General features: G+C 41.1%; 1 protein-coding gene across 4 annotated transcripts in view; it reads right to left on the bottom strand.

Moving 5' to 3' along the window:
* Positions 1 to 1,956: 1,956 nt before the first annotated feature.
* EXPH5 (exophilin 5) overlaps positions 1,957 to 12,864 on the bottom strand; it is a 34,538-nt gene continuing 23,630 nt past the window's right edge. For all 4 annotated transcript variants that reach the window (XM_048047052.2, XM_013188159.3, XM_048047054.2 and 1 more), the window contains 3 exons: positions 12,514 to 12,562; positions 11,150 to 11,276; positions 1,957 to 9,300 (listed from right to left, as the gene is read on the bottom strand). In XM_048047052.2, the coding sequence (XP_047903009.2) occupies positions 3,953 to 9,300; positions 11,150 to 11,276; positions 12,514 to 12,562 (5,524 nt within the window). In that variant the 3' untranslated portion in view covers positions 1,957 to 3,952. The remainder of the gene's footprint in view (positions 9,301 to 11,149; positions 11,277 to 12,513; positions 12,563 to 12,864) is intronic.

The following is a 12,864-nucleotide window of genomic DNA, read 5'->3' as shown; positions in this document are numbered from 1 at the left end:
AGTGCTGGTACAGGCCAGGAGTGACTGACTGGGAGCAGCTCTGGGGGAAAGGCCCTGGAGACTTGGCAGGCAGTGAGCGGGACATGGGCCAGCAGCGAGTCCTGGCAGCAATGGCTGCCTGGGCTGTGTGAAGAGAGGCTGAGGGAAGTGGTTGTGCCCCTCGATCCTGCGCTCGTTGGAGCGCATCTGGATGCTGAATCCAGTTTTGGCCTCCTCAGTGCAAGATCCAATAATTGGAGCAAATTCAGGTGAGGCTGCTGAGGGTGGGACTGGAGCACCTGCCATGTGAGGGGAGCCTGGAGGAGCTTGGCTTGTTCACCCTGGAGTGGGGGCAGCTCTCGGGGGACCTAACACTTTCACAGGCTCTTCATAGTGGTGCAGGGCAGGAGAACAGGAACAAACAGGCATAAGCTGAAATGAGACATTCAGTCTGGATATAGAGAAGCTTTTTCCCCATGAGGACAGTCAGGCACAGGCTGCCCAGAGAGGTGGTGCAGTCTCCACCCTTGGAGGTTTTCTGACTGCTGTGATGAAGATGGACCAGAGAGCACCTGACCTCCTTCCCAGCCTGAGCACTCCTGTGATGAAACTAGGAGCATGCTGCCCCTTCTTTCACGTGTCCAGAGCTCGGTTATTACGTTCACAGGTCAGATGGGGATATAAGTGACCCAATGGGTGTACCGAGATAAAGACACAAACACAGCCTTTGCACATAAACTGTTTCCTTACGAAAGCAGGCTGAGGGATGGTGTTCCTGAGCTCAGGTACCACATGCACTGGCTGTAGTAATTAAGGTTCAAAGTGAGTGGTGAGTCTCACACCATCACACTGCACGTGGCAGCCAGTCTCCACCGAGGTCTAATTCTGGCCAGAGTGATTTTCACGTGGATCTCATTGCCTTGTAAAACTACTCATCAACTACTACCCTTGGCCCTATGTGGAGTATCGTCTCCTCAAGGTGCATGTCTCCTGTAAAGATCTGTAAAGATGTAGTTTTCCTGCTGATGGAAAACTACTCACATACCAGAGACTCACTCATCAAATGGCAGAAAACTAAAGGCAACTGGATCAAGAGCTGCCGAGGGCCATCAGCCAGCACTGTGGCAGGCACAGGGTGCGCGTCGCTCAGCTGGGCACATCCTTCGTGTGTACAAGGCAGGACCGAGCCACCTTTGCCTAGAGCTGTGTGATGGACCAAAGGTGGATAGCCCCTTGTAAACCTCTGCTACTGGAGCTCCTGGCAGCGCTGCCCAGCAACGCCCTGGCAGCAATACTAAAATGCTGTATTTTTTTGTTTTGTTTTTGTTTTTTGATAAATCGTCTGTGACGTTCTCAGTAAGTGAAAAAATAAATACAGTACCAATGCATTTGTTCATTTGAATGCAGTTTATTGCAAACAAGTAACTTTAGGTATGAAAATCCTATAAATTATGAGCATTTATATAATATACTGTTGCCAAAGAAAAGGCTTGAAAGAGCGAAGGTATCAAAATCTGGCTCTGCTGAACTGAATGGAGCTGATTGCTACCCAAAGGATTTTTCTCCCTGTTTTCACAAAACTGGTTTCGAGAATACCATCATTCAGTGTCAATATTAAATCACGGATCCTCAACAGGCTGCAGTCATGCACAACTGATTTATTACCAGGAGCTGTTTTTTTTGTTTGTTTACATTAAATCATGCTGCCTGGTTTGCTGTGGATACACAGCAAAGCAAACGAGAGAACTTCTTTTACACCAGCAGGGTGAGAACTTAATCCAACTTCTGTTGAACAGGTAGAAAATACTTACAAATAAAAATGTTCTAAACCATCCCCTTCAAGTCAAGCAAAACTGTATGACCATTTATTTCCCTTGTAAACATTTATTTTATTATCCTTTAACTTATGTAGGCTGGTATTCCCAGTTTTTAGATTAACATATTTTGCAGAAATGTACAGCACAAATTCCTCGCTGGTACTCTCAGCTGGTTTTATTGTCTTACTCTACAGGATCCCAAGCATATAGAACCATTTACAGAAAAAAAACATAATTTTTCCTTAGAATACCACATTTTACAAGATTACAGTTACAGTGTAGTTATTTCCTTCCACTATTGCATATGTCAGCATACGCTTACATTCTTCTAAGACAGACATGTTTTAGAGATCAATTCTGACCATAAATACATAGTTTATATTAGTCCTTTTATGTACAAGACAAATTATCTTAGTATAAAGTAATAATACTTATATATCGGTATAGATTTGAATTAGACCCACTTCTTTAACGAAGTTTACAGTACAAAAGATAAGGATACCAGTTACCTACTATCTTTTCATCTTTTAGTTTCTTGTGGAGTATTTGGTGAGACAAGCACTGCTTGTTCTGATAAAATATATTATTTTAAAATATCAGTATATTGTCCTTCCAGTTACAAAAATATAATTATGTCCTACAGAAATTTTATTGAATTAAAAAGCGTATCAAAAATATGGATCAACATTTTAGATCACATGTGAAATTATTAAAATAGAAACAAATGTATAATTATTTAAAAATACTATCTTCTGGCTTGCTATTTCGTATAAAAACAGATCAAAGCTTAGTTAGAAACTTAATGGCCAGGGATGAGTTTTGGCTACTGAGTAATAACACAACATTCATTAATGTGGCCGAAGGAAAGCCGCAGGAAAACAATTGCGGCGTTTCATTTCAAAGGATAGAAAGTTCCACGGTGACAGCGGGAATGGTGGGAAAACACCAGAAAGAGGCGGTAATTTAGCAAAAGGCAAGGAGCACTTTTCACCAGTTTTACCTGCTTCGTGGGAAGAAAATGCCAGCCTGCGCAGCGGTGGCCCAGCCAAGCGCCCGCTGCGGGAGGTGCCAGCCTGGAGCAGCCTGGTGGTGGCACCCAGCTCACTGGGGTCAGCTCCGCACGGGGCAGCCACAGTTTGCACCGCTCAGCTTGTGTTAGCACTGTTAGGACAACTTAGGATTCAACTACGAGGTTTGTATAGGCAATAGATAGGGTAAACCTTTTACATTTTGCATGGTTTAAAGTGCCGGGTTATTAATCCAAATTAATCTGTTCCAAGTCAAAGGCAGAAGCCTGGCAATTCATCTCAACCGTAGCCAAAGCTGTGTCAGTTGTGAATCTCCCCGCACGCACGTCTGAAAAGCGGATTTCCATGCTCATCTGTGTTAACATCCACAGCAATTTCACAGTTCTCCAGTACTGAAAATTACTAATACACTAAGCAGTGCTACACCCCTTGCTCAAGTGCATTAGCAGCACTCCTGTAACACACAAAGCTCATTGCCCTTGCAGCGCTGAGGAGAAAATTCCTGGCATGGAATCCACCTCATGCGACACGGCCAGCGCCTGGCCCAGCAGCTGCCACCAGGACATTGCTGCAATGCCTCCCAGGAATACAGAAAAAGAGCATTCCTACAAAATATGCTGTAAGAAGTGAATGATTTTCATTTCGTGTGGGTGTTAGGTGGGATGGATCAGCATTACGATACTTGGTCTGGTAAATGAGAGTTGGAGAAACATCTATCAGCAACGTAACCTGTTGGTTTCCTATTACAACTTGTAAGAAAATGTAGCTAGAGCAAGATTTTATCTATTTTAGCACTGTTCTACCTAGCTGGCAGCAGCCTGAGCCACTGCTTGCTGACTCAGAGGAAAGCCATCTCCAGCCCTACACTGCCCAAAGCTCTACAGTTGTTTACCTACAGAAGGTAATATTTTGGGATGGATTTTTTTTTCCCCTGCCAGGAAAAACCAACAATAGTGAAGCCACATGTTTAATACAAAACTCAAACGTTCAGCTAACATAAACTACTAACTTCTCTGAAATTTAAGATTACCAATCTATAGCAGCACAAGAACTGGCTCAAAGTATTTTACATGTTTTTGCCTGCCCCAAAACGACCGAGCTGTCTTGCCATCTTCATACCACAGGCTGTCACAGTTCTGATTCCTTATCTATCTCGTCTAGGTAATATTCATCGTCTGTGGTAGTATCGGTGTCTGAGTCTGAGTAAGTAGCTGGGTCTTCCTGATAGATGTCTGACAGCTCTCGGGGGGATGAAGCAGCTGATGATATTTTGCTCCCAGCAGAACTCGAGCTGAAAAGCGCAGCCCTGTTTATGGAAGGGGTCTCTCCATCTCGGAGAGCACCAGGGTTATTAAGAAGACAAGGTCTCCATAATCGCCCTTCTGTGAGTGACCTCTTGATATTTTCCAGGAAAGCCAACTGTTGTTCTTTGCCAAATATACCAAATTCAACGGAAGGATACATCAAATTCCTAGTGCTGTAGCATTTCTCATCATCTGATGCCCAGTTCTCATTTTCATCACAAGACAACAGCTCTGAGGAAGATTTAAATCTCTTCCCATGTATGCTATCCTTTGGTAGAATACTGCTTACAGAGGCAAAGGAATGGGAATCTTGAGCACAAATACTCTCAGAAAGGTGACGCTCTCGTTGATTTTTTGCTTGACTCTTGCGCAACAGATAGCTCTGCAAGTTGGCATTTTTTAAGCTATTGGACTGGGAGGTGTTTTGATGCTCTCCAAGCGCGGTCTGAGAAGTCACGTTTTGCTTTGGACATATGTCTGTCTGCAAGCAATTATTTACAAATGTGTTTGAGTTTTTGTCAGTTAAGAGTGGCAGGGGAGGACTACACCCACTGCTGCTAGCTCTTTTTTTCTCACCAACCACCGGGTCTGACGTGGTAGCACTGAGTGAGATGGGCTGGCTTCTGTTTTCTAACCCCAAATCAAGTGTTTGGGAATTCTTATTTCTTGTGGCTACTGCTTTATCTGGAAATAGGGTTGTAAGATTTGGCCTATTTTCTACTTTCACTGTAGTCTTTTTGGGACTGATGGCTTCCTTCTGGGTGTATAAGCTTGCAAAAGACTTCCAATTTAAGTTGTTAACTAGCAAAGAAGGATCATTCACATTTTCACTCTTACTATTCTCAGCTGGTTTTCGTATTTGTGTATTCCTGTCTGGACTGTGATTCTGATTTTCATTCTCAGACTCCAGAGATGACTGATGGCAATCTGCTGAAACCAGCGAGTCAGGGGACATGCTGGCCTCTAAAGAAATGGCATTCCCATCATTCTGTGAAAAAATATTACTTATGTGTGGTTTGGGGGGTAAATTTTTACTTGAAAATTTTCGGCTGGTTTTGCAAACAGCTGCCAGTTTATTTTTAATGGAAGGTCTGTTTTTCCTTTTTTCTATATCTTTGACTTTGTCTCTTGTGCAGTCAGAGAGAAGCTTGTTCTCGTTTTCTGCACTCTGTGTTAATTTTTGGTCTTGTGCAGCCCTGATGACTTTATCTTTACTGTTAATGTTCACGCTACCTTCACTGGGCCTTTCTGATTCCTGCAAAACACTACAGTCTCTACCCATCTGAGTACTCTGTGAATTTTGCTCTTTTTTAATTTTTGAGTTCTTTAACTCATCTGTATCTGTGCTGACTGTTTTGTCTAGCCGAAGTAATGGATCAGCAGTGGAAGGTGTGCTTACCTCAAACGCTTTGTTCTGAGACTCTGGCAGCATTTGGCTACAAGAGTTTAAATCATTTGCATTATTTCTTGAACTATCAGCTCTTAACTGCAGTCCACTGCATTTATTATTATACAGAGGGGTGGTTTGGTGTAGGAAATTTATTCCCTGTTTGACTTTGGTACCGTCCCTGTCTGTTTCCTCCCTGGGAGGCAGTGGCACATCAGCACGCTCTGCGTTACCGATCCTTCCACGAGAACTCTTCTCTCTTGTGTGGAGGAGTAAACTGTTCTGATTTTTATTTGTACTTACAGTAGCAGGCTGATAGCAGTTTGCAGAGCTTCCCTTCTGTATACCATTCTTATTTGTTGAAGTAGAATAAAAAGAGTTGTCTAAAAGTCTGTCTGGTTTGGGAGGCGTCGATAAAGTGGACGTTAGTGGTGCAGATGTTCGAGAAATTTCCTCCTTTTCCTTCAGACGTGTTCCTGTATTTTGGTTGTTTGTAGCATCAGAAAGGGCCTTACCTGAGTCAGCCGCTATTGCAATGGGTTGTGGACCACAGAAAGAAATGTCTTTTGTCACCACATCAGAAAGGATGCTGTTTGTTACTGAAACATCTGTTGAACTACCCTTCCTATTATCGACCATACTCATTGACTTTGCAGTACGTACCCTCTCAGAGCCAGGAGATAAGTGCGAATTCTCTCCTTCACTGTTAACAGCAGTTTCTAAGTTCTGAGGTGTGACCAGAGCTGAAGATACCTGGTCAGAAGAATAGGAAGACACCTCTTTTTCTAAAGTACTGGGGAAAAAAACATTTGCTAAACTCACATGACCTTCGTTCTTCTTGTTTCGTATTCTTGGTGTCTGAGAATTGTCATCAGAAAGAGGTAGATCTGCATCCTCTGCATTCTCCCTGAAGAGGTTACAAAATGTTTTTGAATGCCTCCGTGGCAACGTGTAATAAATTGAAACTAGCTCATGATACTTGACATGATCTTCATCAACACAAACTGTAAACGTGCTTGTAGTTTTATATTTCTGCAAACCGTCTCCCCTTTCCTTACAGTCCAAAAACACAGAGGATTCTCTTCTGCTTAGATGTCTACATCTATCACTCAGTTCAACCGATGTGCTGCCACTTACTGAATCATTAGGACTTCTGGTTAAAGGACTGGGGTACTCTTTATCTCTGTTACTTGTAGCAGCATATAATGGTGCTGATGTTAAAAAGGAATGTTTTGATTCTAAACAAGACACATCTCTTTGACTAGAACAAAAGGCATCAACTCCACTTGGAATTTCAGACCTTAAACAATCATACGTACTTCTTCTATTTTCTCTAGGGAAAGAGATGGGTGTATCTGACATAATACTACCAGCAATGCTAGCTGATTTTCTAGGTAAAGTGTAATAAATAACAAGTGGATCAGAAGATTTAAAGCTGTTTCTGCTAGGGGAGCCAGTAATGCTGCAGCTACTGGTATGTCTCAGTAAGCTGTCTTGCTTGTGAAGCCTTTCAATTCCAAATGAATCATTCCTTATTTTCCCTCTTTCTTTTTCAAGGCAAAAATAATTTAAACTATGTTCGGAGATCTCGGGGTCTCCATGTGTATAAATATTTCCAGAACTTCCATGTTGTGGAGAACTAGTATTGAATTGTCCACTATAGTCCTTAGTACCTAAAGTGCTTGTGTTTTGTGGTGTTTTCTGTGAAATCTTTTTGGTAACACCAATTCTGCTCACTTGAGCTGTTTTTCCACCTCCTGCATGAGATTCAGTAACTGTGCAACTTGCTGAAGAGTTAGTTAGTGTTCCTAAACATTTAGAATTGTCTTTATGAGAAAGTGCTTGTGGAAAGCTTGGTGAGGAACTAGATGAACAGTCAGGAGGCCAGGATGACATGCCTTGACAGTTTGCTAATTTTTCAGTGGATGGAGCAGAAGCAACATTCAGCAGTGAAGACAATCCCTTTGGAGGAGCTTGGTTAACTGCTTCTGCACACTGATTATCCTGTTTGATGCCTTCTCTTTTTCTTGCATAATGCAGATTATGTTTCCATTCCTTCTGACTCGGAAGAAAAGGTTCCTTTCTGCTCTCATCAGCTGGCAGAATACCGGGATGCTGACTGAATACACTGTTGGGTGGGCGATCATTTTCCTTCATTTGTACATTTCTTTTATCGCCGTTTGATGCATCCATTTTTGCAGTATCTGTTCTGGCACTGGCTTGGGTTTGCCTCTTTGATCTCAGTGAGTTAATGAGAGGTGCACCACTTTGCAACGTGGCAAACGCAGAGTTATTTGAGGGAAAACTCTGGGTGTTGATGTAGCTTGTATCTGCTTGTTGAGAAACAGACCGTAACGGCATGTCTTGAATATGCACTTCATCTGGCAGTTTCATACCTTCAGCCTTTTCTAGTTGTGTGAAGTCTGCCTTAGTACTTCTTTGGGTAACAATGACTGAATTCCTTTTCAGTCCTATAGGTTTCGTTTGGTCCTTCAAATTAGGTAAGACTGATTCATCACTTCTGATAATAGCTGAAGAAACCGAAGAGTTACAACTTAGCCAAGGCTGACAGCCCTCAGTGAATTCTGAAAAAGTTCTACTTGCACTTCTTGTTATTGTTTTGTAATTTGTGTTTTCTGGAGAACAAGTGTGAAAATCATTCTGCAGGTGCTGTGAAGAAAACTTGGCATTCCTTGTGTGAGTCCACTGCTGGTCATTTAAATTAGCCATAATCGCTTCAAAGCTGGCATCAGGAGAAATAAACACATCATCACTGTGGTACTGAGGAATATCAGTCCAAGAAGGATAACTCTCTTTCCTTCCGTAAGAACTTTTTTGGTTTGCATACAACTTGCTGTGAGAATTATCTCTATGGTATGATCTGGAGAGATTATTTTCTGATTGGTATAATGGGTAATTTTCCCAGTTATCAAAGGACAATGGAGAAGTAGCTTTGTCAGGGCAACTAACTCTACTAAAGCAATTACTGCTTGAAATAGATCTTCTGTACTGGTGTTTTGAGTGGTAACATGCGTATTTCTTGTTTTCTTGCAAAGAGCTAGGATATCTACCGTGGTCTGTAGCATGAAATTCCATCAGTGATTGGGTTCTGAACATCTTTTCTTGAGCTGATGTTTGTCCAGATGAGTCTGGTGCATTGTTCCATACAATAGAAGACAAAGGAATTCTCTTTGGGTTTTGTCGACCAAACCTTGGTACAAAATCATTGTTGCTCTCCCTTGCCAATGTATGTTGTAAACTAGATGCTGACAGCTGTTCAGAAGATACCGATGATGGACATCTCCGGAGGGAACACACAGAGTAACTCCTGCCAGCTGTGTCCCTGTTCATATAACTCTTGTGCCTAAATCCACTGTTCTGTGTTATGGAAGGAGGATATAAGCTACCTTCTGAAGACCGCCCAAAAGACACAGAAGACAGCCTTCTGCTTAGCAGATGAGGATTTCCATCGACTGGATCACTGTATTTGTAGTCATCTTGAAAGGTTTGTTGCCAGTTCATATACGCATTGTACAGTTTCCTTGGTCTAATGAAAATCTTGTGTTCATCTCTGGCTCTTATTGTTCTCAGTCCATCTGGGAAAAATGTGCTAGGCATGTCACTCCAGTCATTTCTGTGTTGCCCTCTACTAGCAGTCTGTCTCTTTGAAGTAGGGAACGCACCTCTGCTGTATTGCACATTTGAAGCGCTGCTAGTAGAAACCGGCCTGTCCAGTGGATCTTGGGATTGCTCCTGGGCCAGTTGGTCATCCAGATCATTTAGAACTGCACAGGGAAAAAAAAAAATAAAGATACTTGGTTTTGTTTTCTTTAATAATCTTCTGACTATTTTTGTTAAAATTGTACTACATTAATAATTAGGACTGGTTTTGAAAGAAGTCAATTTCTCAACATTCAAAACCTCTTCCAAACGACACATTCCTCATCCACAGGACCTTTCAGTGGCCACCCATTATGACTACAAGGAAAAAAAAATGCACTGCTCCATGACTGATCTCAGAAATGCTTTTTATGTAAATGTCGGTCTTTATGCTATTTAGAAGAAAAACAAAACAATTTGAAGTCTGAATTCTTCCTCACTAGCTTCCTCATGGGAGGAGGGAGAAGAGGGGGTGAAGGGCAAACTTCCCAAATATAGTCTGCAAGCAAAAAATCCCTGAAAAGAATTCACTATGCTTGTAAGCAAACATGGACCCTTGTGTGATCACAACATACAGTTATGATCTAACTGTAAGGAAACACAAAATTCTGCAAATCTTCAAAGAAGCATATTCAGTAGTCTCGCAAGTCCACTGTTCGTTTCATTTGGAAAACAAGTTCGTCAATAAATTGTTGCTTATTGTTCTAAAACGAACAATGAAAATGGCATTTTCTGGATAAAAAAGGGTAAGAAAATAGTTAAGAACCTATGATTCATTCTAGCAACAAAGCTGTAGTTATAGACACTCTCAAGAACTGGAATCAAACACTGTGCAGCTCAGCTAACCAAGATATTCAGTCATGAGACTAAGTAACATCAATGTATTTAAAGTATTTTTATTGGCAAAAAAAATAATTATGCATTTGCTAACTGTATTCTTTCTGTATTTTGAAAACAGCACACAAGACAGAACCACAAATGGATTTGGCAGTTTTGTTACAGCATTTCCTAACCCAGTTAAATAAAAAAAGACTGACTGATCAATCCAAACAAATCTGGGCTGATCATACCAGATCACTATGAAAACATTGTTAGGTATGTATGGGTGGAATAAAAAGTGATAAAAGATTCTAAATTGTTCTGGTTTTCTAAGTTGCTCTTCAGCACAGAAGAGAGAAGAGTCTTGAGATAGTCAGGTAAGTACAAGAAAAAAGAGGAGTTGTTTCTGAGTCTTCTGTTTTGAGGACGTCAGCCAACCTATGAAGAGTTTTTCTGTCAGCGGGCAAATGTGCAGTTATGACTAATACCCAAAAGTGGTGATGGGCACGTGGGTTTCCGAAGAACCACTGTCCACCATGCCGCGCTCTCTGCTTCCAGCACTGCCAACTCACCCACTGCTTCCTTATCATGTTTTCAATCCCGGCTGTGACCTCTTGTAATTTTGGGTGGCAGCACACCTATAATCTGGGCCTGATCTTGCTTCGCTTCTCAGCAGTCAGAAAAAAAGAACCAGCAACATAAGACTGGTTCTGTGAGGGCTCCCAGAAAGGTAACTGAAGGCCATAATGCCTCCTGCTTCTGTGGCTTGAGGCCTTACAATTCATAAAAGCAGGCCCAGTAATTCATTATCAAAATTATGCATGCAGGAAACTGCTATGAAATACTTCTCCCATAACTATGTGTCTAGATCTAAAGAAAGAATATAGGCTCCTGCCAGAATAAGCAGAGGGAAATGCACGCTTTTCAGATGTGATTCTTCCGGACTGGATCAGCAAGAGATACACATGAGCTCTAAGAGGGAGCGGCAACACATCTTAAAGTCTACGTCAGAGCAGATAGACAAAACCAGCAAAAAGTACGCACTGCACCAGAAATAAGCCGTATCTTTGCAGCCTATGCTTTTGCAGAAGAAACCATAGTGACCATAGTCACTTCTGACAACAGTATCAGAACAAAGTAAGCACATGCTCTTACCACTGAAAAACTCCTTCTCTAGCTGTTCATTCCACTCCTGTGTACTTTTTTCCATCATTTCATCTTGTTTTACATCAAAAGAATGACCACTTGTATCAGTTGACATCGGGGAATTACACATTTCAGCCTGTTAAAAAGAGTAAGACAACGTGATTTTAGTTCTATGCGTGTAAGTAGATTTGCTCATCTGGTCCTCATGCTGTAGTATGCTTTGGATACACTGGTTACAATAACCTTATAGTAACAGCTGTAGTTTACTCATTTTTTCCATACGCATCCTTACTGTACAGTATCTCTTCATTTAAGTTTTCCAAAGCATTTTTCCTGTGTGCAATATTTTCATATTGCAGCATATTCTCTTTCCACACCTGATCTATTAAGACAGTTTCAGTACTACAGCTAAGCCAGCACTTTGAGGGGCTGTGATGCCTTCAGCAGCAGGAAAAATGACATCTTATTCCCCATCAGTCTGAGTTTAGCTTATGTGCCAACCAGGAGAGGTTCACACCCTCTGCTGCTTTATTTTGGCTGAGACCCTTCCCCATGTTTTTAATAAAAATCACCCAGCTATAGCAGTGTATTTGTATAATAGTCAGGATTCTGTGAATCCTAATGAGATCTCTGTCTCAGTCACATATTAATAAAGATTATCCCTTTGTTTTTGAAGTATGAGAGAAGGGTGGTGGCCAATTTACCTCCTCTATACCTTTGATTATATACTGTATACCTTCTCAGTCCCCTCTGTGGTTATACCATACAATTGAAGAGGACAAAACACATGTTAGTAATACAGGGCAATAAAGTAATTAAAATAACAAATATAATCCTTGGAGGAAATCTGTTTATTTCAACAGGGTACACATAAATTACATCAGATATAAATTTGTTTTTCATGCTTGAACTGAGCTTATGTGCATGGAAATGTTGCAGGAGCAGGCTTTAGCTTACTGCCTGCCCATGTCACCTACTGTTTTTCACTCTTGCAAAAATGAAGGAAAAAAAAGTAAATAAACTATTCAAAGTGAGTTTTTATCTGTTTGTACTTTGGTTACAATTGCCAAAATATGTGAAGAGTTTGGTCTATGACATTATTCATGCAGTAGTCTCATCGTAAGGAGAACTGAAACCTGATCATAGCTAGATTCAGTATCGCCTAGAAAGTTTTTGACTTGTATAGTTAACAGGGCAAGTTCATTTCACTGCCTTCAACAGGTTCACAACACATTTCACTCACTGTTTAAAACAAGAATTGCAAGAATATTATTTAAAAAGGCATTATATCAACAGCCTAAACAAAGGGAATTAGTATTTGAAAAAAACTGTGATTTAAACATTGTTGCAAATAAAGTTGATACGACACTTACCGTTGCCATTTCTTCCAGTTTCGGAGCTGTAATAGCAGAACTGTCATATCTGTAAGGAGAAGGGTTTAAATGTTGGCTTGGAAACGGAACATGAAATCATTTTATGCACTAGTAAATAACCAGCAGTTTCTTTTTAACAACTACCAAAAGGCATTTGAGAAAAAGACTGCCCTATGATGAATCCCTCCCCCCCCCCAAAAAAAAAATTCCTGCTAACCAAAAAATGCAAAAATGCTGGAGAACTTTACCATTTGGTTTGGCCTTGTCAATTTGCAAATATTTTACCTGCACAGCCAAGTATGATCTCAACCTACTGATATCTTAATGCTTGCAACAGCCATAAAGTCATTG

Source organism: Anser cygnoides, chromosome 1 (assembly GCF_040182565.1).
Source record: "Anser cygnoides isolate HZ-2024a breed goose chromosome 1, Taihu_goose_T2T_genome, whole genome shotgun sequence".
Taxonomy (NCBI): domain Eukaryota; kingdom Metazoa; phylum Chordata; class Aves; order Anseriformes; family Anatidae; genus Anser; species Anser cygnoides.
Note: the sequence above shows the minus strand (reverse complement) of the source record. Positions and strands in the feature narration are given on the sequence as shown.